This window comes from Amblyomma maculatum, chromosome 9 (assembly GCF_055883805.1).
Source record: "Amblyomma maculatum isolate TAMU_Amacu chromosome 9, ASM5588380v1, whole genome shotgun sequence".
Taxonomy (NCBI): Eukaryota; Metazoa; Arthropoda; class Arachnida; order Ixodida; family Ixodidae; genus Amblyomma; species Amblyomma maculatum.
Genome location: NC_139352.1, coordinates 12,297,563 through 12,325,399, shown reverse-complemented (window position 1 = coordinate 12,325,399; position 27,837 = coordinate 12,297,563). Strand labels below are relative to the sequence as shown.

Sequence of the window (27,837 nt, the reverse complement as noted above, 5' to 3'; positions counted from 1 at the left end):
GTCCCAAAACGTGGTAACCAGCTTTTCTGAGCAGGCTACAGCTAAAAAACGGAACCAAAACAACTTCTCGCACAAAATACTGTTCTCACAGTGAACGCAGAGATAATCTGTGGCACTGTACAAATCTAATACACCTTGACTGATAATAAAATGATGGCAGCCCCTTTAATTAGCAAGCTACTCACAAATGTCTTTAATGAGTCACCAATTCAAATGAAATTTGCTGAATAAAAAGCACAGAAACTATAACAACTGCTTGAAGTAGACCTTCTTTGCAGGATGTGGTTATGTCAAACCATTTCACTCTACCACAAGTCACTGTTAACTAAATTATAACAGTCGTAACAAAAGTGATGCAGTGATAGTGAAGGATGAGGAAGCAGAAGCCGAGAGTGTGTGCTGGGTTGGACACACTGTACTGAGCGTTGGCACCATCAACCATTGTAAATGCCTCTTACAACTGGTGGAGATGAGAGACGACAACTTGGAACTTCGAACCCGCAAGTTACCAGCACTCTGGAACCTCTACTATGACCACTCTGGATCAAGTGCCAGTGGCCATGTGCCTTCCATCGTGCTGGGCCAATGCACCAATGTGACCGCCCAATCTACAACAGAACCATTGACTGGGATGTCGAAGAGTGGATCGCATCCTGGAGGCACATGAGTATGCATAATAAATGAGACGACGTGCTCAAACTAAACATTATTTTCTATTTAACTCAAGTTGCCAAACTGCGGCACACAAGCAATGAAACGGACCTACCTAACTGGACTACATTTAAAACATTCTTTACAGATGTCTTCGGTCACCCAGCGGTACGCAAGCTTTGTGTCAAGCATTACTACAAGGGAGAAACATTTATAAGTTATACCAAGGACGTAGTTGACCTTTGTCACCACGTCAATGCGTCAATGTCTGAGACTAAGAAAATTATACACATCCTCAAGGGAATCGAGAACCGCACATTTCAGATGCTTTTGGCTGAGGATCTTCGCACTGTCCCCAATGTGATCACTCTGTGTCAAAGCTTCGACGAGCTAAGGCGACAATGCATCTCATTCCTCGCCATCCAGATGAGCCCCCATCGAAAGTTTGACTACTGGCATTGACACCACACTACTCCATCAGATTAAGGAATTTGTGTGTGAGAAGGTTTCATGACAGCTTTCAATGGTACCCTGCTCTCAGGAGATGTCATCTAGGCTGGCTCCTGCAATAGATAATCATGTCATCCAGGATAGAGTTGCCAAAACTGTTCTTCACATTTGCAGCTAAGCCCAAATAGAGCGGCTGCGCCACTTACGTATGTTGAAACTGCCTACCAGTCTCAAAGCTGTTTTCCCTCCTACTCAACATCCTAATGGGTGCCGGCTATACCACCTGTTGTGCCATCATCCCCAGCCATCATCCGCTAGCATACTCCAGATAACCGCCCTATGTGCTACACCTGCAACATCCCTGGTCATATTGTTCGCTACTGCCGATGCCACATGTTCCTCCGCGAGTAGCCACCTACGCTCTTCGGCACGCTGCTCCTCATTACGAGACATATGACTCACCCCCGCCTGCATTCGCCCCTATCATCTCGCTCCACTCCTCACGCCCACTTTCACCGATGCGCCGCCAGTCCAACTCTCTGCCAACAGAAAATCATTAACCGCAGTTCCTAAGGTAGGAAGTACGCTCTCATTGACACTTGCAAGTCCTCCATTGTCGCCTGCCAATGTGATACTAGATATATGTGTCAAAACTGTTGCTACATAGGCCTTTGTTGATACTGGGGCCGCCGTTTCTGTTATTGCAGCCTGTCTTTGCCATTCACTGCGTAAAGTGAGCCCTCCCGTCTGGTGTTTCTCTAATCACTGCGATTGCACACCTTGTTAAGCTGTTAGCCGTGTGCATGGCTCGTGTTTACAATCAGGACGTTCTGTACACAAATGAATTTGCTGTACTGCTGTCATGCACCTACGAAGTTATTCTGGTTTGGGACTTCCAATCAAAGCACAATACCGTTATCAACTGCACACGGACCAAGGTTGAATTTCCTACTTTTCCTGACGTGCACGTGGATGCTGTGGCGCCTGTCTGTGGAAAACTACGAGTCATTGACGATACTGGCGTGCCCCCCACACGCTTCTGTCATCGTCACACTGTCTTACAACTCTGTACCTAATTCTGCCGTCCTGTTTACCTCATATGATGTTTTTGTTTTCCTTCCCCTGCCACTTGCTGTGCTCACTGTGGACCACTCTGTTATCAAAATGACAGTAGGTAATCCGTTTTCCTCTGACTGTACCCTACTTGCTGGTACCTGCCTAGAACGCACCAACCTAGTTGACTCCGATTTCCCTTTACATCCAGTGAACTGACGCTGAATGACCTTCCGCTGCTCCTTATTACATCCCTTCATCTGTATTTGCCATAACTACTGGTGACAGCCCAAATCCTACTCAACAGGCCTAGCTTCTACGCTGCTGAACCACTTTCATTCTTCCTTCGACATTCAGCAGGCCTCCTTGGGCCACAGTGCGACTGTCACTCATGCGATAGACATCAGTACTCACGCTCCGCTGTTGAGTGATAGAGAACAAGTATTCTTTTCTGAGGTGGGTTCGCTCCTCACAAAAAGTCAGATTATCTACTGCCCCACCACTGCCTATCATCCACAAACTAGTGGTCTCGCTCAGCGATTCAACCGAATGCTCGGAGACATATGATCCCTAAGTATATTGCACCTGATCACACTAACTGGGACACTATCCTTCCATTCATTACGTTTGCTTACATTATCACCACATAGACCCCTACCAGGATTTTTGTCGTTCTTCCTTCTACATGGACGTGCGTCCGCATCTATTTTAGACACGATCCTCCTCGACCGTCCTTACAGTTCCAAATGTACTGCTGTTTCCCAGGTCGCGAAACATGCTGAAACCTAGCCTGATCAATCATGACGGAGAACCAAATTTGTCAGCAAGCCTGCACATACACTTTCGACCAGGTCAGCCTCTTTCAAACCAGGTCGCTTGTTAGGTTGTGGGTTCCTGTAGCAAGCCCGCACTTGTCCCACAAATTTTGGCCAAGTGCTAAGACCTGTATAGACTTATTCAGCAGACATCATCAGTCAACTAGGTCGTGGAGCTTGATACCCCTTTTCTGATCTGCATCGTCACGAGTGTGAGACTGCTCACGTTCAACGCCTGAATCCGTTTTACGACCCCGGCCATATTGTCCTTCCTTTGAGTCGCCAAAATAGCTCCCTCTTTGCTCGGGGGTGATTGTAGTGACGAAAATAATGCAGTGGTAGCTTTTTGAGCTAGTGAAGGACGAGGAGGCAGAAACCCAAAGTGTGTGTTGGATTGGACATAGCGCGCTGAGTGAGTCACCCCTGAGGAAGGGACAGAGTTGGTCCCGAAACGTCGGGTTCTAATAAATAATTTGGTTGGTGATAAGTGTTTTTCAATTTTTGTTTCAAGTACCCAACCAGGTGGGGTTCCGCCGAAGATGTTCTCATTCAAGTGAGTGCTTGGACCATCAAAATAAACCCCCTTCTTACATAGCTGATGTTTTGTGGGGCTATGAGTCTGCGTGCTCCTTTTTCCATAAATGTTGCATAGGCAGGGGCAGGAGCTGACATGAGAGCTCTTTTCCCGAGGCTAATAAGATTGAAAAACCTTTAAACAGCCGAGCTTGAACTTATCCTCAGCGTCCCAATAAATAAGTCCCCTTGCTTTCATGCACGACACCTGCTCAGCTCGTGCAAGAGTGAAAGAAAGGGAGGCAGGGAGCTGAATGACCGTACTCTTCCACTTGCGATACTCCTCCTCTACGGAGCGCTTGAGCTGGGCCTTGCTCTCGCGCTGGGCCTGGTGCTGCTGGAAGAACTCAGCCAGGCTTGGGGGAAAGCTGAGCAGGGTCAGGCTGGACCAGCTGTGTGGGGTGCTCTGCATGGCCGTGGTGAGTAGCTCCTTGCACCACACCATGGAGAGGGACTCTGATCCGGTGATGTGGACTGCCCTGGCCAGGGTCAGGATCAGAGCCTTGTTGAGCTCCTCCGACTCAGAGGAGAGCAGAGTCTTGGGCTCTGTCTGGAAGCGGGACAGCTGGGGCTGCACCTCGGCACTGCCCAAGCCCGTGATAAGCTTTAGGGCTGTGCTCTCCACACTGTGATGCAGAGGAGAAAGTGAGAAACATTGAGGAGGGATGTTGAAGAAATACTGAAAAAAATTTTAGTCGCATGTATACATGTATACATATCGCAGGATAAGCTGCAAGAGGCACCATTCACTGCTTGGCCTTTTGTTCAGAAGTATCCCTCTGTTTGCACAGAAGGCAGAAAATTCCGGGGACCCTTCGTGGCATTCGTGGGGGGACTTTGCCCACGAATGCCACGCAACAGCATTCCTTTATGGCCTACATGCAGCACGCCCAGCTTGCAACTCAAGTAAGCAGTAAGCAAGGTTCAATTCCAGCACTTGACTAGCTAATTTTTCTTTTCAGTGATATTTCTTGGCTACGATATCATGCTTCTTTCAACCAGTCAGGATTTCCATGCCATGGCGAAAATACCAGACTCCCCGCCCCCTCAAACCGAACAAGGCTGTCGTGTCAGAACGGGGAAAACCCTCGAAAGATACCATCAGCACTCATAAGAAGTGTATGACATTTCAACACAGAAATGCCGTCCATATCATTTCCATTATGCAGGCTCGAGCACATTTGGCAACAATGGCCCAGGCTGTCAGGTAAGACAACCAATTAAGGCAAACAAAGCATGAAGATAATGTGATTAGCCCATGAAAATTCTACTAATGACCTCAGAAGCACTAGTAGCACTGAACTTGCGACACATTTTCAACAAACTGCTCATTTTGTGATGAAACACAACTGAACAATACTGAAAGAGCACTAATTTGTTTGGGTTCGAAGAGGCCTCCTCAAAGGGAAGTGAGGTGGACCCACCAGAGGTGCAGCTGTGTCTGGTTGGTCTGTGGCACAGCGGCCAGGCTGTGCAGATGCGACAGCAGCTGCACCCGATAGTGGGGCTGGATGTGATGCAGCCGGTAGCTGAACATCTCCAGCAGGGTGTGCAGGATGCCCCACGCCTGCTGCCGGAACACCGTGGGCAGGAGGTGGTCTGCAAGGAGGGTTGCACAGAGGTCATGGCAGCAGCCTCTCCCACATACATTCATCTATCCACCTGCCCGTTTCATATGTTCATTCATTTGCTGACCGACTGATTGGCTAACAGACTCAGCCATTCATTCCCACGCGCTTGCACCGCTGAAAGACATACTAAGTAGTGTATAAGGATGGGCGCACAATATACAAAATACACCTGACACCAGTGCAACGGCACAAGTCATCACATATCTCACAGTAGAGCCTGAAATGTCATTGCAGTTTAGCATTTGGTCACATACTATTGAGGAAACTGATCCCATTTGCTAATGGCTAATGAAAAGTGAGCCCTCAAATCGATTACATTAATATTTCATTGCCCTAATTATCCACTTATGATAAAGCAAACGGTTGCAAAATGTACCGAGAAAATAATTTTCCCTGTCAGCCTAACATGTTTCGACTACATGGGGTAAAGTTTCTGAAACCACTTCACAGATGACAATAAACAAGCAAGACACAGTGGGAAGAAAACACGCACCAAAATCCCTACAATGCGAGAACAAAGACACGTTACTCTGTGTCTGCATCGTCTGAAAACTTTATTGCAACTAAGTGCAAGAAAAAATAAAAAATATGAGTAACACTCAATAAAACCTTGCATCAGAGAAATGTGGAGAAGCAATCTAAATATATTATGTTTATTAGCATGACATATATAATTACTGTGCTATGTGTTGTCAGTGCACGTTAAAAAACCCCAGGTGGTCGAAATTTCCGGAGCCCTCCACTACAGCATCTCTCATAGCCCAAGTCACTTCGAAACGTTAAAGACCATAAACCAAGCCAAACCAACCATATATAAACATAATATCACTTCATCTAAGCGCCTACCTTTTTCTTGTCTCAGTTGCAATAAAAGATCTACGGTAAATAGAATGATCCCTAAAACTTACTGATACAGCACAAAAGCTGAATAAATCCGTCTTACTACGCAGGATGATTGTTTTCCATGCATAAATTATTTTTGTAGGCATTAACGACTAAGTGTGCGGCTCAGCAGCAATCATTTTGTGAAATAAATGATGAGCAGTGCATCACATACGTTGTACGAGCACAGGTGCCACAGAGGAAAGGGTGTAACTCACTGATGAAGCCCTTGATGCCAAGCGATTCGATCTCGCTGTACACCAGCAGACGACTGTAGGTTTCTATGAGTGCTGGCGTAAGGGAGACTGTCGACTTTGCCTGGGGGATCTTCATGACATGGGTCACCACGTTGTGGATCAGGCTGTGGAAATAACAGGCCAACAACAGGGAATGTTCACAAATCTTCCTCAGTCTGTGCCCCCATCTTCAACCCTTTCTTTATCATTCATGGCTATGGAAGAAAGCATTCATAAAAAAGATCACTTCATTAGTTAATGGATTTTTGGTCAGTAGCTTTCCCCTAGATGCATGATGTCCTCAATGTCTTCCCTTGTTCCATGCAGAAGTGTAAATTTAAGAGCAAACCAAATGCTCCTTTTATTCTTGCTCACACCTGTATGTTCAAAGCACACCACAGCCGATACACCAGTGTGACGTGGATTGAATGAATATTTCTTTTAAAAAAAGAAAGGAAAGCAAGTGCTGTCAATTTATCCACATTTTCAAGTATCCACACAGCTTTAACTAATCTTACAGACAAAATACTGCACATCTAACAGTCATCTTTGTATTCCACAACATCAGCAATAAAACTAAAATGCAACTAACATTCTGATGCAGCTACTTGTTCATGATCCCGTGGGTCCTTTCCCAATCTACTCGCTCATCATTTTAGTATTTGACAAGGTATTCAGATGTGCTACTACTAATATGAAAAGATGAACAGAGAAAATAGCACCAGCAGAGAATACAGCAGGAGCTACAAAAGCAGCACAAAAGAGCACAGTTATTCATTGAGTTCTTCCACAATATAATTCATATCCAACGCTCACATCCACAACACTCAACCCGCTCTATTCATGCGTGAGCTCTGCCAACTTGTTTCGGTCACTGTGGCATGCAGGATGGCAAACCTAAGGAACATCACATTGAGGTCCCAAGTTAAGGTGTCATTTGCGGAGCAAACAATAGTGTCAAACAGTGTAAACAATGTAAACTATATTAATTCATGCACCCCTATTAACAATGCAAGTATAAGAACATGATCATATATATGAAGAGAGAATGGTTCTTCTTTTGCGCATCTTCTACACTCTCTTCCACTTGACTACACTGGTCAACAGTAATGTGGCTCAATTGATGAACGAGCGCCTAAGAGTTGCGCTCCAAAATTCATCAGAACAAGATTATGGGGTACATGGGTGCTGTGTAGAGGAAAATTATCCAGAATTAAACACTGCAGTGAGACCTTCTCTCAGTGAACATGCGAAGCATCAATTTACAGGGAATCCGCACGTAACCCAGAAAACTAAGGGCACAGAAAGACATGCCTCATCTTGGTGTGAACTGTGAGTGAGTCAAGCACGTTCATGCCCAGTGGATGTGTTGCATTGGGCGTGCTCGAACTGGATGAAGACATGGAGCCTTGGCTGCGCTGGCTGCACTGGATGGCCTCGGCCAGCACACCCATGGGGCGGATGAAGTACTCCTGGTTGGTGCTGTCTGCACAAGGTGCACACCATGGCACTGTCAAAGGATGCTGCACGCTAACAGCATACTGAGGCTGCTGTACATGGAACGAAGTGCCCTTGCATCATGTCTCAGAAACAATTTTTTGCAAAGGAAAGCACCAGACTGCAAAACCTCTAATCTGATCGTGCAACATACTGAACCAAGATTAAGCAACCACTTGCAATTTTTGACAGCCCTTTTCAACTTGAACTGCTTCCATTCTAAGCGCATTCTTGAGGTTCCAAGGTTCCCCATTTAAAAAAAGAGGTGCTCAGAAAATTTACGTTGAAGCAGCAAAAAACCAGGCACTGACACAAGGAAGATTTGTTTTAGTGTAGTAGTGGTACCACAACTTAACTGGCCACCCTTGCAATTCCGAGTAACCCGATGAGACTGAACCAGAAAGCAGCTTCTTGGGAACTATGCTTGAAAGTTTACATACAGTGCCCACAAAACGAATAAACACTGTCATAAATTTATGTTCCTGCTTCCCAAAAACTCAGACATAGTTTACATAAGCTTATGTACTTGATTCTAAGCAACCCCTTTTTTCATGACCACATGCCTAAACTGAGAGAGGGTGCTTAAGATTCGAAAAACCTAATGCCCCTATGTGACTCAATTAGAAAATTACAAGAGCTCGTGCTTTATGTCATACATCTTCTTCCGCTGTTTCGATACTAAGTTTTAAAAATGGCACGCTAGATAATACGAACGCCTAAAATAAAGATTGGAGAAGAACATTTGAAGGACTGCAAAGCTCATGTACATGCAGTGTTCACTAACTGCAAGTATATGACACCAGAGCGAACATCAAAAAACAGCATCAATAACTCACAGGCATTGCAGAGAAGGGATATCCAGTAGTCGTTCCCAAAGCTGAGTGTAGACTGGTTCACAAAGGGCTGCTGGAGGTACCTGCAACCAAGATACAACAGCTCTACTTATTAAACATCATTTCCATATAAACTATGGTAACCCTTGAATGACCTTTTCAACTTAATAAGCTTTTGTATCCAATGCAAGTGAGCTTCACTACATTTCGGCACACTGCACCTGTCAGGTTGGTGAACCATCCGGAAAGGCATAAAGTATTGCTTTCACGTTACAGTGCATCAGTACAGTGCATTTTCCTCAATAAAACAGCAGACACTGTGATTTCGAAACTGAGATCTAGTTCTCAGTATTCCAAAGGAAGACTAGACGCTGTGAACAGCACTTGTAGATGGCAACTATATGCCTTTTGAATTATACACAAACTTCAATCAAATATCGAGGCATCTGTAAAAATTGAGTTTGAAGGTTCTTGATGTTGCCATAAAAAAACAGGGATACAAACTCTAAAATGAACCCATAGTCGGTTGGATGACACCTGATGCCAAGGGAGACCAATGGCATGCATTTTTAGAAAGTTTCCTGCAGTGAAATTTCATAAATAAAATGTCATTGCAGAAACCTGCATAAAGTACTATGTAAGTGTGCGAAAACTTACTTTTCATAAAATTAAATGGCACATTTCCAATCAGCACAGAAAAATGCTTGTTTACTGAATGTTTCATATTTGTTGCTCAGTTCACTGAATGTTTCATATTTGTTGCTCAGTTGACTTTTTTTCAATTTCTGCTCTTGATATAAATTGGTAGAATTGTATGACTCTTTCTGGCTATTTTGATGCTTTTTCAGCAGTAAAAAAGATATTTATGACTAAGGGGGAAACTGGCTTTAAAAGTTCTTCCATGCCTTAGTACAAATTTGATTCATCAAAACAGGAGAGGGCTCCATGATCACTGTCAGAAAGAGAATGGCAGAGCAACCTAGCCTCAGAGACGTGCGCCCAAAAAGAAAGTTGACACACTGCACAGTTTCAAAAACAGCTGGTAGTGGCAATATACCTGCAATCCATTTTTTGACCTTTTAACTTAAAAAGCTCCCTTTTCAATAAATGCAATGTTTGCATAAGCAGAACATAAAAATCTGTTTATGCGGGCTGACTTGGCTCTGTCCTCTGCGTCCCTTTAAAGTTCTCGCTCGTAAAAGCCCTGGTGGCGGGATGTGCAACCACTAGACAGCATCAACCGCCCAAGCCCCAGTGGCAATGGGGAAGCAGCCAAGAGCTCCTTCTCACTCGAGGTGTGTGGACAGAGCGTGGGGCAGGGGCCTCTGCAGCCGCACTTTCTCCAACTGGGCTTTGCGCGTCAGGTGCACCCAGATGGAGGTGATGGCCAGTGCACGCGTGCAGTGCGGCTTGGTCACATCTGGGAAAGGCAGGGGATCCTTCTCCGGGTACAGCAGGTCGTACAGCTTCATCACGGGCAGGAAGTCGTTGAGCTGTTTACACACAATGTGAAGTCCAGGTGTTTAACAGCAGCAGACCACGGTACTACAGGCTCTCAAACTGGGCTGCTCCATGGGCAGCTTTGATTTCCTTTACTTTGGAACCAATCACACTTCACACTGTGGCCGTTCGCAGCAAACAATTTGACTACATCAATATTAATTAAATTTCGAGCATTTCTTGAGGAGCTGCTCCTTTGCATAGTCTGTTGTGCATGGATGCCAAGTAGAAAGGGATCGAATTTAAGACACGTTTCATCCCTCAATACCTTCTCGAAAGCTGCATGGGCTCTCCAAGGCTAACAGTGATGAGAACACGCAACAAGCACAAATCTAATAAAAAAAAAAAAGAAATATCTCTGCAAGTCTCATAATGTATAAATATACTTCATTAAGAATGAACAATGCGCACGATTTCAAGTGTTCTGAACACCCTTTGCTGCCACTGGGAACCAAATGATTTCACGAGTTGTGACTGCCAGCAGTAATGTGGAAAGGAAGCAGCAACAGGTTTGGCATCTCAGTGGCCTCAATGACCAACTCAAAATGGCGATGCAAAAAAAAAAAAAAAAAAAAAAAAAAAAAGAAAGAGAAAGAAAGAAAACAAAAGACAGGCAGTGGAAAGGGTAGAGTGGCATTTTAGCCGTTGCAGGCACTATGCCCCTCACACCACACATGGAAACCTACTAAGCACAACTGATGGCCTGTTCTGAAATGTGCATTTACCATCAACAACGTTTAGCACACAAAATTGAAGCCTTCAGGACCTTGCTGTGCTCTGTGCACGTGCACATGAGTGGAAGCCAGAGCAACTATCTCAACTTGAAAAAAAGCACCACTTACAGTTTTCCCACATGTGTTGTTTCAGTGTAGTTGTGCTGGGAGTATGTACACGCTGTTGCCTTCTAACATTATGACAAGCTGTCTAAATGAAACTGGCACCTATGGCATGTGCAGGCAGGTAGCAGACGCTAGTGCGCTACCTTTTGGACAAGTGATGTTTCTGTGTACTTGATAGAGAAGGCGTAATTGCAATTGAAACAAAAAAGTGCGCTCCGTTTACTTATGTCCGTAATTGTAGATTTCAAACTTGCCGTTGCTCCAGTCGTTTAATATATAAGGCGAAAGAACAGCGCAAAACAAACGAGGGCGAAGGAACATGCAAACACAGTACAGCACACTGTTCTTTCACCTTATAGCTATGAAACAACTAGCCCAGGCAAAAATCTTGATTCAACGCATTAGTTTAATTTGTAGATACTATTAGTAGTTATTCCCAAGGTTACCAATAAATGTCACTGTATGCACAATTTGGTACAAACTCACTAGCATCCTCGAATAAATACATAGAAAGCAAATAATTCATCCCTTGAGCAGAATCAATTTAAAACTGGAAAGCCACAAGGAACGTTATAAGCTCGTCTAATATAAAAAGGAAAAACACCAGTTTGTACAAAATAAATATTTCAACACCGCTTCTGGATATTATACAAGCCAAGAGGAAAAACTAGTTAGGAAACGAAACAAGTGTGCTTGTCACATGGTAATTCTAGAGTAATAATTAATTGCATGCTCAAACTTGATTTTCTTCCACACTGGAGGGATCCACACTTGCAGCAGGCCCCAACCCTTCTGCTGACACTTTGAAGCCTGCCTTAAACCGCACCAAAAACTCACTGGGTTCTTGGTGATGCTGCCAGAGATGAACTGCAGCAGCACCCACATGAGGTGGTCCCTGCCCTTGCGCAAGTTCCGGCCAACCAGCTGCAAGCACAAAGAGAATGTGACGGGCAATGCATTTAGTAAAACTTTTGCAGGAGAGTACGGTCAAAAGGCCAAGCCTATTAACTGATGCCTATGTGCTCCAGCATGTATCACAGTCATAGTGTGCAACTGTCTGCAAGTAGCTCTGTGCAGGGGATAAGGCTTTAAAGCACTCTTCAGATGCTCAGCCCATGAGGAGCTGGGCAACAAGGTGCACAAAACATACAGAATGTCTATTGCTCATTAAGATATTGCTTGACCTTAGCTATGTAATTCACTGAATCAGGTGCTCCTCCTCCTTTGCTTACCCTTCTATACTTCTTTCTTTTTGCCTCAACACAATTGCCAGCTCGTTGTTTCATAACAACCACCAAAAAGCAGCTTCTTTCCTTCCGAACAATTCAGAGTCCCTGACCTCAGGCGCCTCCTTATTGAGTCCAGAATCTTGGAACAGTTCTCAATCCCCAATATTTAATGACACCATTAAAGGTGCTCTGACGACAATTCCATCCAATAACTACCCTCAGTAAAGGTTTATTCTCTGTCTTTCACTGGATACGTTGATATTTGTCCAGCGGAAAAGGCCCTTTTATTGCTGTGAAAGATTTATTTAGAACTTTTCCCACCAGTCATTTTCAAAACTCACGAAGCTGAACCAAAAATAATGGGTTGCCACCTTTCTTGAGATGAATGGCTGCATGTGCGACCTCTGGTATCCACATAGAAAACTGGTGCCAAAACATGTTTTAGAGGAGACACCTGTATTTCATTTCTCGCAGTCCACTAGCTAACAAGAGCTAATTTCGATTAGAGCAATCTCTTTGCCATTATACAATGCGCAGTGCACTATCAATACAAGACAACCTAGAGCTAACCTCCGGCAACGAGTTCAACAAGTATTTTCTTGCTTCGTGCAGTGAGCCTGAATAAAGGAAGGGCTTGCCTGGTCGTGCAGGGCCAGCACCATGTGTGGGAAGTTGGCATACTGGAAGAGCACAAAGTAGATGAGCTGGCTGGACAGGTTCTGCCAAAAGAGCTCGATGGGCTCCTCCTCTGAGCCCCCCTCCTGCTCAGACTTCTCCATGGCCCGTACCACCAGGGCAACCAGCTCCTGCTCCAGCACTGGGCACCGCTGCTTCTGCTGCACATGGAGTTCAACCGGGGGGCACTTGAAGTCACATGCCTCTGGCAGTTACTCTGAGCTTGGTTCAGCTAGTACTAACACACCTCATTGCCATTACAGTAGTGTACATTAAAACCTTAGTAATTTAAACTCAGTTAATTTGAGATCCTGGATTATTCATAGATGTTTCAGCTCTCCCCCACATAAAACTTCACCAGGTAGCCTGAGCTGCCAGCATGCACCAACTCGGCTAATTCGAAGACTTTTCACAATATGTGAGAACAGTCGGAATCGCCACAAACTAGGGAACAGCCGAATTCAACCCGTAATCAAGTGTTGCACCGTGCAAGGCCTACTAGGACCCTTCAGCACTTTACACGCCACTGCCCAAAAAAATGACAGCACTCTGAATTTCCAAGCGGCACAATGACACCGCACTCGCGAAAGCAACCCTCTGCAGTCCATGGCAGTGTTATGTACTGAGACTGCTCCATGCCAACACAGAGCATGGTATCTAGTTCATGCATCACGCATGTTGTGCTGAGCTTGCCCATATAGAATGCCCCATACCACACACAGGCACATCTAGAATTGCCAGATGGACTGTGCATACAACTTCTCCCACCACTCCTTTCCAACCGACAGCTGCGAGCAATGCATCTCAAGCTACACTGTGCCACCGCCCTCGCTTGCATAGCACATTGGAGGATAAAAGCGCCAGCAAATGGCACACAGCTTTGCCAATAACTGAGCTACATCGACAGAAGTGCAACTGCGTACTGCGGACATCAGAACTACTGTGAGCGAATTTCAGGCAGACACATCTCCCTGTGTAAGAAAAATTATTTGTTAAACATAGACTGCAGCCTTGCTTTGTTCAGAGGTAGCAAAGGTCAATTGCTGCAATCAGATTAACAATGTTGCGCACTCACCTTTTCCATTTTGTTTCAATTCCAGGTAATTTAAAACTGTAGTTGGAATTTTTACATTGTCCAGCAAGCTTAGAATTAACAATGTTCTACTTTATCACACCAATCAATAAGTTTACTTACTCATGCAAAGTGCACCATTCAGCACTGAATCTGTGCTGAGCGAAAGACATAAAAGGCAGTGTTTCGTACTTTAAAATTATTTCATAATCTGTTGTGCACATTTGCAATAGGGCAAACCTCTAGGACTAATTCAAGGAACCTAAGCACCATTTCTCTCGAGTTACATGTAATTCCAATAGTGGTTTCATCAAAAAAGGCCAGTGCTAGGTAGCAAAATGCCCAAAAATGATTCACAATTACCCAATAACGAATATCCACAGTGTTATGCTCTACATGAGTACTGGCAATGCATTCAGAGAATGCAGCAAAGCACTTGGACAACTGCAATGTTATACGTACTCACATATCCCCCACAAATAAGAATGAGAACACACAGTCCATGCGAGGGCGCTGAAAAACACACATTCCTGTGCTGACCTTAGGCAGGTCGAATGAAGAGCAAAGACTTACCCGCGTTTGGACGAGGAATGAGTGAAGACCATTACTCAACAGCGGGGCGTCTATCTATAGGGGAGGGGGATTACACGACACACACAGGATGACTAGACTAGGCTGTCTATGATACAGACACACGCAGCAGAAGAAAAAAAAAATCCAAAGCATAAAGCAAAAATGAGATAGAAAAGCATAATAAAAAAAATTTTAAATGGGAAAAAAAAATGTTCTTCCAAAAGCTACCATATTTGTAAGCGCAACACATAATGACAATTGGCAAGGCAAAATGAAGTGGTCTAATCCGGGCTGTGCCTAGACTATTCGCTACAGGAATGCATGTGTAGTGATACGAGTTCATGTTTTGTGGCCACAAACAAACAACGGGCTTTGAGGAAATTTGCTTTTATTCATGCGTGTGTTTCCTGCTGCTGTTACCCAGAACGACGAGTAAATGCATGCAGAAGCTGAGGTCAGACACATAGTAATTCATGTAGGTCACAATGACATATCATGCACAGATATAGTCTGCACATGCAACTATTCTCATGGACAGACAGAGCTGAGTACAATCATGATGTCGAGAGGTTCTAATACAGTGCTCTAAAGCTCCGGTAACCACTGTGATAGCTCAGTGTTGACGTCCAAGTCCCCACAAATGACGAGGAAAATGTAAAATGATGCCAGAGTGCACATAGATGCAGTGCATAAAGAAGGTCCCATTTGTCTCGGCCCGATTGTCTTAAGTCATAGCAACAGAGTAAGTGAGTGAATTTTTCAAAATGTGCACATGCTGGTCAGCTCTGAAGCAGCAGGCGTGCACTCAGTTTGCCGATATGTGGCACTATCGGGTGAACAGGAGGGGTGTCTACCGCATGCCACCAGTGTGCTAGTGTTAAAAGCTTTGCCATATTTCCAGTGCAACAGTCCCCTTGTAATGCATGTGCGAATTTCGCAATGTCATTATTGTAGGTTAATGGCATGGTTCACATTGGTGATATAGTGGTATAAAACTCACAGAAAATGGCAGAAAAATAATTTTGATAGGAGGTAGTACATTGCTCACTTAGGCAGGTCACTGGGGAGAGAAAGCTTAGAAAAAAAATTTTTTTTACACTGCTGACTTGCGCCTGTCATAACAGGGAGAGAGAGAGAGAGAACACAGGACGGACAAAGAACTCCAGGGCGGTCATCAGAACAGGAGAACCTCACCTGCTTCGTGAGTCCCAGCATGCTGCAGACCATCTCCCGCGAGTATGGCTGCTCCAGCACATACCGCAGCAGCTCCGTCTGCGGCTGTTGCACCTCCTGTCGAAAAAGCAGTTTGGACATAGTAGACATAATGACAACCAGGCAAGCATGACAGCTGCATTCTGGCCAGTGACAATATTCTGCATTTTTCATATTTAGCTTATCTGTACTCAGCTCCACTAATGACTGAATGCATAAAATCACTGCCCTTTGTCACTATTTTAGAGCCCCAGCACAAAGACCTCACCCCTCCCCAATTCACTGATGTTTGTCACATTCTCGTGGGCAGTAATTTATATTTCGATAACTGAATTCCTCAACAGAGTCGACACACAAAACTTCTGAATGCATTTTTTCTTCAGAATAGCATACGAGACAATAAAGCATGTGGGCTACAAAACGGAATTCATATAAGCCAGCCAAATAATTTGTAACTCAATATCTTCCTGCGCCATTTTCTGCTTCAACCACTGAACAATGGCTGTGGTGCCAAAGACGTATGGAGGTTGAGTGAGCAATGACAAAAATGTTCCAACTCTTGCAGAGGTGTTTGTAAAGCTGGTGAGTTAAAATAAACAAGGCAGAGACATAATAAAACGTTAAAGTGCAGCTCTTACGAGCCTATTCAGCAGCTGAGCCGCGTATCCATTGGTGCCATTACCAGTGTAACCAAGCGAAAAAGTGTCACGAGCCAAAGAGAAAAAAGAGTCAGAGCTCTGCGCTGCTCGCTCGTGGCTCTTATTTCTCTTTCTCTAAGAAATACTCTTTGGGTCACAAAAAAAAATAAGGAGTGCTTTGTGCATACATACACCCATATCTCAAATTCTTTGCCTCAATATATTGTTACGTACTCAGTACGTAACGGGGGTGTTTATTAGTAGTCTAAAACGCTGCGAGTCACGCAAGGAACACCAGCACACACTACTGTGTCTTCCGTTTCTTCGTCTTCTCTCTAGCCTCTTCTTCCTTTCCTGACGCCCCGAAGCACGTGACACTTCCCCCCTCGCAGATGAGGCACCAGGACAAGCAGTTTAAGAAAGGTGCCGGGGATGGAACCTTTTTAGTCGAGCGACATGCACCACCTGGGTCCGGCGTGAGCATCGGCCACTTTCGGTGTGGCGTGAAATTACATAATTCACGTCACTCAGGCGCTCCAAAACGACAAAAGGGCCGCTATAACGAAACAGCAGCTTCTGGGCTAAACCACGCTTGCGCAGCGGCGTCCACAGCAACACTAAATCACCGGGCACATAACAGACATGTGGGTGTCGGTTGTCATAACGCTCCTTCGAACGTTCCTGTGAGTCCAGGATGCGAAGGCGGGCAACGCGGCGAGCTTCTTCGGCTCGACATAAAGTAGTGGCGATAGAAGGCTCGTTGTGGAGGGGGAGAAAGGAAGGATGGTATCAAGACTACTGCGGGGAACTCGAGCATACAGGAGGTAAAACGGACTGTAGCCAGTCGTCTCATGCTGTGCAGTGTTATAAGCGAATGTAATAAAAGGGAGGATTTCATCCCAGTTCTTGTGCTCAGAGTCCACGTACATCGCCAACATAGTGGTCAGAGTGCGGTTGGTCCGTTCAACAAGTCCATTCGATTGCGGGTGATACGGCGTTGTATGACGGTAATCGCAGGTGCATAGACGAAGGAGTTCTTCAATAACTTCAGCAGTAAATTGGCGCCCACGGTCACTGATCAGAACTCGAGGAGGGCCATGGCGCAGGACGAGAAATCGCAGAAGAAATAGGGATACTTCGTAAGCAGTGGCTGAGGGTATTGCGGCTGTTTCTGAATATCGAGTGAGATGGTCAACACATACCACTATCCACCGGTTACCGTTAGAAGATCGCGGAAAAGGACCCAAGAGGTCGATGCCCACCTGCTCAAAGGGTGTGGTCGGAGGCGCAATAGGGTGCAGCGGTCCAGGCGGACGGGAAGTAGGGAGCTTGTACTGCTGGCACTTGACACAACTGGCTACATAGCGCTGAATGACTTGACGCATTTTCGACCAGTAAAAACGTTCCTGTGTGCGATGAAGGGTCCGGGCGACACCCAAGTGGCCCGACGTGGTATAGTCGTGCATCATTTCAAGAACGGGAATGCGGAGGTTTTCCGGCACGACGAGGAGAAAACGTGCACCTCCGGGGTTGAAATTCTTCTTGTAAAGTAGGCCGGCACGAACGCAGAAACGCGCATCTCTTGAACCATGAGCGGCAGAGAAGAGCGGTGCCAAAGTCTGATCGTTGCGTTGTTCTGTCTGGAACAGTTGAGGGTCAGGAAACGTTGCCGAGATAGGCGCCAGGTAGTCATCAAAGTTGTCATCATCACTACCAGTTGATGAAAGCGGCAAGCGTGACAGACAGTCAGCGTCAGCATGTTGGCGGCCGCTTTTGTATGCCACAGTGAAGTTAAACTCTTGCAACCGCAATGCCCATCGAGCGAGCCGGCCGCAAGGGTCACGAAGATTTACGAGCCAACAGAGCGAATGGTGGTCAGTGACGATGGTAAAAACATTGCCATATAGGTAGGAACGGAATCGTTGCACCGCAAAAACCACTGCGAGGCACTCTTGTTCAGTAACGGTGTAGTTGCGCTCCGCCTTGCTCAACGAACGACTAGCATAAGCTATCACGTGCTGATCGGTGCCATGACGCTGGATGAGCACAGCACCAACGCCTACGCCACTAGCGTCGGTGTGAACCTCGATGGGGGCAGAAGGACAGAAGTGACGTAGGATAGGTCCTGATGTCAGAAGGAATTTGAGGTGGCGGAAGGCAGAGTCGCAGTCAGTAGTCCAATTGAACGGTGCATCTTTGTGCAAAAGGCACGTGAGCGGGTATGCGATGTCAGCGAATCTGGGCACAAAACGACGAAAATAGGAACACAGTCCTAAAAAGCTCCGAAGCTGCTTCACTGATTTCGGTGCTGTAAAGCTGGTTACAGCCGCAATCTTCTGAGGATCCGGCCGAACACCATCCTTATCGACCAAGTAACCAAGAACAATTGTTTGGCGTTCGCCAAAGTGGCACTTCTTAGAGTTGAGGACGAGGCCTGCTCTCTCAATGCAATCGAGAACGATGGCGAGGCGGCTATTGTGTTCCTGAAAGGTCTTGCCGAAGATCACAACGTCGTCCAAATAGCACAAACAAATTTTCCACTTGAGTCCGCGCAGAATGGTGTCCATGAATCGTTCGAACGTGGCAGGCGCATTGCACAATCCAAAGGGCATTACGTTGAACTCATACAGACCATTGGGGGTCACAAATGCCGTCTTTTCTTTGTCACTTGGGTTCATCGGTATCTGCCAGTACCCCGATCTCAAGTCTACCGAGGAGAAGTATGACGCCGAATGAAGACAGTCGATTGCATCGTCAATACGTGGAAGTGGATATACATCTTTTTTGGTGACGGCGTTAAGGCGACGATAGTCCACACAGAAACGCCATGTGTTGTCTTTCTTTTTAACGAGAATAACTGGAGCCGCCCAAGGACTTGAAGATTCCTGGATAACGCCACGTTGGAGCATGTCATGAACTTGATCGTCAATAAGCTGACGTTCGGCCGGAGACACACGATAGGGCTTCTGTCTGATCGGGCGAGAAATTCCAGTATCAATCGAATGATGGATGCGAGAATTTGGAATCGGTGGCTGATGATCTCTGGCGAAGTCGAAAACCGAAACATGCTTGGAGAGCAGGTCTGTCAAAATTCGGCGCTCCTGTGCTCCCAACGCTGTGTTTATCATTGCCTGGATTCGAGACTCTGAAAAATGAGATGTTTTCTCTTCAGGAGCATGGTTACTTAGTGCCGCCACGTAATTCGACACACCTTCCTCGTAATGAGCGAGCCTCATGCCACGAGGCAAGATGGCTGGCTCGTCTGAATAGTTTACAGTCCACAGCAAGGTGTGGCCTCTGGTGACTGAAACTATGCAACGAGGCACCAAGACACTCTTCTTTGCGCAGGCCAGCGTTGTAGGTTCCACTACGGCGTCGAAATTCTCGCTCAAATTCGTAGATGAAATAACTTGAATGAATTCTCCGGACATCGCAGGTACAACTGTATCTTCAGACACAGAAAACGCTCCTAAATCGAGCGACGAGGTTTCTACAAGGGCCGACATCAACGCAGTATTAAGCGAGATCTGTCCACTACGGCAGTCTAACGTTGCACCACACTGTTGCAAAAAGTCTATACCTAGAATTACTTCATGCGTGGAACGAGGCAACACTGTGAATTCGGTTCGAAACGCTTGGCCACCAATCACAACTTTCGCATAGCACACACCCAAAGGCACCAATGATTCACCGCCAACACCACGGAATACCACAGCTTGATTCACGCTAAACATCACTTTATGTCCTAATCGATTCTTGAATGCTAAACTCATAACAGAGACTGTTGCGCCAGTGTCAATTAGTGCCATGGTGGGGATGCCGTCAATGGATACTTCGAGTTTGTTCTTTAACATAAACACAGGCAGAGGTATTGGGAACGTTGATTTTCCGGCGACCTCACCCCCATCGGCCGCGTCTTCTAGTTTCCCGAAGGGGAAGAACGGCGCCGAGGAGACGGAGATTGTCGCTGTCTTTGGGTTGGCGGCGTCAAGCTGCGGTTCGAAGCAGGCGATCCATTTCGCATCTGTGCCGTGCGGTATGTATCCAGAGTCTGTGTCGGATGAAATTCAGTGTCGAAATGATTAGAAACGTTGGGCAGCGGTCGATGATCTTGTGGTAGTAGGCCCCGCCCACGGCAATACCGGGAGATGTGTCCGGTCATGCCACAGCTATACCACACGGGTTGCTGGCGCCACCGGTCCGAGTAAATGCGGGCGGAAACTGGTTCTGGTTGGCGGTAGTAATCGGGACGGTATTGCTGACGAACCACCTGGCGTGTGTAGGTGGTTCTTCGGCCCATCCGTGGCTGAGAAGTGCTTAAATCGTTCTGTTGTCTGCCCCCGCCAAAGCGTGATGCATTTAAAGCCGGAATCCAGGAAGTTGATGGGGTCGCGGGTTCTGCTTGCAGCGCGCAACCGTCATACTGGTGTTCGTCCCGGCACGCAGAGTCTTTGTCACGCAACAATTCTTCCCGCACAATCCGGCGTATCAGATCAGCCATGGACTCCGGAGCACTGACATCAACGCTCGCAACAGATGTGACGTTGGCCAGTCGCCCAAATTTAGGAGTGATACGGCGCAACTTCAAGGTTTCGAAAGTGCGGCAGTGCCTGATGAAGTCAGCTGTAGAGTTCAAATTGTCTTTGCTGATAAGAAAATTATAGACATCTACAGCGATACCTTTAAGCAAGTGCCCCACTTTATCTTCCTCGGACATCCGAGGGTTTACCACCTTGCATAATTTCACAATATCCTCGATATATGCGGTGCATGTCTCGCCAGGTACCTGGGCCCGCTGCATCTACGTTTGTTCTGCGCGTTTCTTCTTCGCGGATCCGTCGCCAAAGCAGTCCTTTATCTCTTCTGTGAAACAATCCCAGCTGGTAAGCGAGTCTTCATGATTATCAAACCAAACTAGGGCAGTGCCTTCCAAGAAGAACACTACGCTCGCTAGTTTAACAGTCGCGTCCCAACAATTGTACCGGCTCACCCGCTCGTAGTTGGTTAGCCACTCGTCGACGTCCTCGTCAGGTTTTCCACCAAATGTGCGCGGCTCGCGGTAGTGCTGCCAGTTGCTCACCGCAGGTGTTGTTCGGTCAGCGTCGCCGTCTTGAGCCATGTTAGATGGTAGGGGTGGCAAACCAGCGAGCCGGCGGCTTCGTCGAAGACAACGGGGATCCGTGTTGATCTACACCGCAAACTCCACCACAACTGTTACGTACTCAGTACGTAACGGGGGTGTTTATTAGTAGTCTAAAACGCTGCGAGTCACGCAAGGAACACCAGCACACACTACTGTGTCTTCCGTTTCTTCGTCTTCTCTCTAGCCTCTTCTTCCTTTCCTGACGCCCCGAAGCACGTGACAATATCGCAAAAATGCTTAAATAGCTGCGCTCAAATTTCCCATTAGAGAGTATGCTAATTGTCCTTAGAATTCTTTTAATGCCTCATGTGACCTCAAATCGTCTGTGAAGTCACAGCCGTTGTTTGCCAGTTGGAATGGGAACCAAAAGAGCATGAGAGAAGACAATTCATTTATAAGTTATTCACCGCATTTTCCCACAATCCACGTGGCTGGCCATGTTTTCTAATGTGGGCATCATTATGAAGATAGAACATGCAACAGAAATTTAGTGTCTCCATTCCTTTAAAAAATTTCCCCAATTGAACAAATATGCAGCGCAGTGCCAGTACAGCTGAGCAAGCACCATGTAGGAAACGTACCTCCCACATATGAACTGGGAATGTGAGGATTGTGCAAGTATTGTAGTTACACTGACTATGCTTGCTGCTTGCCCCATTGATAGCTCCTCCTTCCATACTCCCACAGCTGGTTTCAGTTGTGAGAATATGGCAGCCAAAGACACTGTACTTGAACAGCACAGGCACAGAGATGACTGCTTCCAATTTTCTAGGAATGGCTCATTTCATGCTTCGGTGATGTAGTGTATGAAAGAAAGGAGACTGGACATACATGAAGTGTTCTCTCATTAAAAATATGGCGTGCCTGAGCATTACAACAACAGTGCAGTTGACAGCTCTCACCCCTGAAGCTGGCTAGTCAAAAATGACATCCAAACGAGCATGACATTTTCCTCAATGTTTCTGCTGCCATGAAGACGCTCATTTCACCATGGACCTTCATACAGCAAATAAGGCTTGTTACAAAGCATTCTCAGCAGCAAGGCAGACAACACCAACCCAGAAATGTTTCTACTTTTAACCACGTGAAGACTAAACTTGGCACAGCAAGTATTTTTATTCCAGGACTAAATTTCGCGGGTGCATTCAGAACTCACCGCACTATACGGTAGCTGTCCTTTCACTGCAAACTTGGCTGTGTTGGGATCGAGTTTCCAGACGGTGCAGCACGTTCCTGAATGACCAACAACAGGCCGAAGCTTGGAACGACCTGGAAAGCCAAGTAGAGACATGTGAAGTTCTAGGCTTTATGATGACAGGCAACACTCTGGTGACAACTGCGGTAAGTCTTTCCCTCTACAGGAACGCTATGCATCACAATGCATGTCGTTAAGGCTTGTACCGTTTTGAATTGGCCAGCAGGCACACAATTTTGCACCACCATCAGGCTTTCACTGCTTTACAAAGGTGTTGCAGGCAATGCTGAGATCAACAGAACATGCATGACTCCAGCGCTATAGAGCAAATGCCAGGCAAGGAGTAAGCTTGCTAAACAATATTTGACTCAGCAGATGACTTCATATTCTGAAAAAACTTTATACATGAGCAGACAGCCAGGTCCATTGTTATATATCCATTATTGGCTATTTACATTTGGTTCAAGACACAAGGACTTCACAAGAGCTCTCAACTAGGTGCTTACTAGCCTCCCTTATGCATGCATGAATAAACATAATAACTGTTCAACTGCTCCTAACCATAGAGTTCAACAGGGTTTTGTTTTCAACTAACAGCCCATAATCATCAGCACAACAATGTTTACAAATAAAATTAAAGATGCGTGATTCCAGTGGCATCATTCTGCCAACTAAAACCATGAAAACAAGTAAACGTTCCAAAAGGCACAAACGTTTCCAGCTTTGAGGCTTGTGTAAATTAAAAACCAGGTTACCAAATGAAAGTAGATGCTGCATTAGTATGCCAACGAGGACATGATTACAGCTCATATGCAGCAAAACAACAAAAAGAATGACAAACTGCAAGGAGACGTATGACATTAACCATGAGTACATGCAAGACTGTTACAACAAGGCACATTGTCTGGACAATTTACATTGTTGATATTATTCTGCACCAAGAAACTAAACGTTAAAAAATTAAAACAGCAATCCAACATCACTTGCGTACTAGTTCTATCATCCCAAACACTGCACACTTTTACTCACCAACAATAGTCACCATCTGGGCACATGGTTGAAAGCTGTCCACAAAATCAGACACAAGTTTGGCAAATTTCTGGTGCGCCAAAGGGAAGAAAAAGGGAAAGAGCAAAAACCTAAGTTAAGAACTTTCACAAAGATTTTCATGAGGCACTGATGTGGCAAAGTGCATATCCTGCAATAATCAGCACCTGGATTATTTAACTCCTGCCCCACAGCCCCTTTGGTTCCAAATTCACACCCCTTCATCACACCATGAAGCTACATCATCACACCATGTTCTACATGAAGCCACAATATTACTGCATCAACAAACTAGAGCACTCACACAAGTTTTGTTCACTGTTCTCTTCAATCTGCATCTTTCATATGGTAACTCGTTTTAGAGAAAAAGTTCAGATAGTATCAATAATAAAAGTAACAAGATTTATTTTAAAGAAACCATTAAAAGCCATATAGTACTAGAACTAGAAAATGCCCATAAATAATCAGTGTTCCATCATTCGTTTCCGTAATGAAAATTTTTTTAACTTGGCTTCACTAATACCAAAGGTAAGAGCAATCAAAAATGATACTTCTCCTTTCCTCCCCCACCTCAACGCATGCTGGCAAGCAAGTAAAATTAAAAACAAGTTTGTCATGACATTCCACAACAACCCATCTCCCCCTCATCACTTAGGCGCACCCAAAAGAGCCCAGTTGATATCAACATGAAGGGGGCAGCTACAAATTTACAGTAGGGAGTTGCCCTAATTGGTTGAGAACAGTCATCAGGACCACTTTTAAAAATAATTTGTAAATTACAGGGCCCACTCAGGTTTTAAATCTGACTCAAACGCTCACAAATACAACCTTTATAGATGGGTTACAATTAACATAAATATCTTTTCAAGATCCCTTTAACAACCATGAGCATGACATGGCAAGGTTCTGCAGTTGTGATTAACTGCGCAATATGCGACAACAGACAAGATTAAGGGCCACGTACAAAAAGCAAACAGAGCAGTATGTCCAGTTCCTTTAGCATGAGGTGGCCTCCTCACAACGGAACTCAGTGGAACACTGAGCTAGCTCTGATGGCATCGTAACTCAACAAATGTGTAAAGTTGATACAAGAGGTCAAGTACTTGAAAATGGCAGTTGCATATGAACAACAGTGCCAATGGCACTTGTGTTCCAATATAAGTCGCACAGTGCAAAACGTACCCAATGTGGCCAGCCTGCCTTAGATGCCATTCTCTTCTGGACGTCATCGAATATAAGGTAGCTTGGCAGGAGAGCCCCACTGCGGTCAAAAATGTGCTCCAGCACCTGATTGACACAGACAGTAGCAGTTAGTCACACAATTCCAGTCACTGGGCTCATTTACAAAGCAACAATGTGGCAAAGAGTTGTAAGCAGCACCAGTATAAAAGAATAGGCAGGCATGCCTTCCCTTGAGCACGAGAACTGCTATGCCTCTTTGACACATTCCATCCTTCATCCTAGAATGATGCAGCCATCAACAGCCTTTCAATTTGTGGAAATCTCAAGAATGCCATGCGCACTCCTTAGGCTCACAGTTCACTCCCCTAATGAAACTGAAGCCTCAGGTTCAAACTCAGCCTTGGAGCTATTGCATCCAGATGGCACCGAAATGCAAGCAAACTCCAGGCAATGAAAGATATTCTAACGCCTCTTAAAAACACTCTGCTTCACAGTCACAGACTTGGCTTTGGAGTGTAAAAGCCTACAAACTACAATTTTTGACTGAACGTTCTGTCACTGTTCACCTGCCCACGAAGGTAGGAGAGAAAGTGGACACAGAGAAAGAGGAGCCGTAGTGGAGGGCTACGGAGTAATTTGCCTGGGGATCTTTAACGTGCACTGGCATCCCACAGCACATGGATGTCTCTCCATTTCACTTCCATCGAAACGCAGCTGCTGGCAGAGTGTAAAAAGCAGTGCATAGCAACAGCAAAGAGAGAATAAAAGTAAGAAGGCAGAAGAGTAGCGGAGACGACCGAACAGAGAGAGGAACGGCTTGCCAAACGGTGATGCCAGACTGCCGAGAGTAATAGACGGAGCATAGCCGCCGAGATGAGGCCTATGGAAGAGTTCAGCCAACGGGAACTAACAGAAGAGGATCTGACTCTCATTGCTAAACACACATGACCACAACAAGCTCAGCCATGGAAACTTACCTCTCGCTACGTATATCCTGGCATAGCTGAGCTAAGCCACTGCCAATTTTTGGGGGGTAAGGCATGAAATTAGGCTAATCGATTCTTTGCTCCAGAAAATTCCCGCGCGATGACGAGATGAAAAAATACACGAACATGCATGCAGACCACATAGTTCCACGTGAATTTATTTCGCGAAAGCAGGGACATATAAGGATCATCTAAATAACAAAATAAAGAACAAGCACGAATGGCATTGTGCTCGAAGCAGGGATAGCGATAAGACGCGTGCGCATTACAAGTGCTGAAGTATTCTGATGTGTCCTTAAGAATTCAATCGCTCTTTATAATGATAAACAGCTAACGCAGTTGTCACCTCTTTGGCGCTATAGAATGCCTCAATAACTTCAATTTTTTTTTTTGCCTTCGATAGGCACTTTTTTTTTTTTTTCAGATAAGGTAAATAGCCTTTGCTGTCGCAGCTTTTGCAATGCAAGGTGAGAATACTGCCTGTGCCGGGGCTCATGATCGGTTCTGCGCCAAATCGCGCTCATTAAAAGAGCGCCCTAATTCTCCTATGTAGAAGCGACCACACGACAAGGGGAATATCGTAAACAAAATGAGATGCATTTGCATGGTGACCTTGCTCTGATGATTCTTCCTGCACTAACTGGAATTCCTTTTGCATTGGCTAGAAGGGGACGTACCCACCTTAGTTGATGTGCCCCTAAGGGACACCCTAAGGGAGACACAACTGAACCTTAACCACATCTCGGTCACATGCGACCCTTCTCGCAGCTTCAGTGCCACCTAGTTTGCACTCTAATTCTGCTGTACTTTCAATAAAGTGCCTTACTTTTACTACTGAAATGTAATGCTTGAACAATCTCTAAGAAATATTCCCCTGAAATGCAATTATCTGCGTTAATTGCCATTAAACAAGGAGCGCTGGATTTGCAACATCGTGTGACCAGGCTAACAGTGGAGGAAGCGCCACCTAGTGAGCGAGAGTGGAAAGGGGCCGCTTTTCGCCACGGAACCCTAGCGGAGTTTGCAAACTGACCAGGTAATCATTAACGTTAGTGCTGGTGACATCTTTGTTTGTGATGTTTTTGAGAGCTGAGATTGGATTGGATTCTTGGGCTGGATAGGTCTGGCAGTGTTGATTGAGTGAAGTGCGTGCTAAGGGTAGGGAGCGGGTAAGTGCGGCGTGTTAGAAGGGTGGAGGCGGGGACCGCTTTCCCAGGATGGCGTGGAAATGTGAAATTCTCAGTGAAGTTGGAGGGGGCGCTTGCACAGGTGAGGGCGCTTGCTTGGAATTTTACGGTATATCGACGTCCATGGCTATTTCAACGTCACATTGATTTTTTACTCTTTTTCTTCTTTTACTACTCTTTTCCTCTAGACTGACTGTTTTCGATGCTGTAACACAATGACGAGGCCTGACATTAAAGCTTCACAACTTTTTTCACATATTGTGCATTATTTTTAAGTATTTTGCACAATTTCAACGTCCGTGGCTGTGTTGACATCTGCACACCATGGCTATTTCGACGTCAAATTGACTTTTTTGTAATTAAATAATTAATCCACATCAAGAAAATTTTCCACACAGAGACCTTTTTTTTACCCTCTACTTCATACAACCATACTTTTTACTTATAAATCACGTCATTCTTAGACAGGGACAGTGTGATACCCTCTGCGGATGGACACTTTCTGTGCACACTCATGAACCTATAAAGGCTTTCACCTTAAAGCCCTGCCAGTCATTGGGAAGCAGCTCATCAGGCAGCCGACTGCGAAAGGGTTTTGGGGTACACGACATTTGTTCTGGCTTTTCTGTGTGTAAAGTTTGTTTTCCTAGTCAGGCTTGAGCAAAGCACTTTCATGCAGATGCTCGCTTCATCTGATCAGTGCATATTTGAGCATGTCGAGATAGTTAAATAAAATCT

The 27,837-nt window shown here is 45.5% G+C and overlaps 1 protein-coding gene across 1 annotated transcript in view; it reads right to left on the bottom strand.

The window, feature by feature from the left end:
* The window catches only part of MED23 (mediator complex subunit 23), a 49,087-nt gene that overhangs the window by 16,376 nt on the left and 4,874 nt on the right, over positions 1-27,837 (bottom strand). Inside the window, exons 6-17 of the mRNA XM_084578147.1 lie at positions 24,927-25,031; positions 23,727-23,796; positions 22,659-22,771; positions 15,704-15,799; positions 12,828-13,025; positions 11,798-11,884; positions 9,912-10,114; positions 8,625-8,704; positions 7,606-7,777; positions 6,274-6,416; positions 4,967-5,141; positions 3,807-4,168 (exon numbers count right to left, since the gene is read on the bottom strand). Of these exons, the coding sequence (XP_084434273.1) occupies positions 3,807-4,168; positions 4,967-5,141; positions 6,274-6,416; positions 7,606-7,777; positions 8,625-8,704; positions 9,912-10,114; positions 11,798-11,884; positions 12,828-13,025; positions 15,704-15,799; positions 22,659-22,771; positions 23,727-23,796; positions 24,927-25,031 (1,804 nt within the window). The remainder of the gene's footprint in view (positions 1-3,806; positions 4,169-4,966; positions 5,142-6,273; positions 6,417-7,605; positions 7,778-8,624; positions 8,705-9,911; positions 10,115-11,797; positions 11,885-12,827; positions 13,026-15,703; positions 15,800-22,658; positions 22,772-23,726; positions 23,797-24,926; positions 25,032-27,837) is intronic.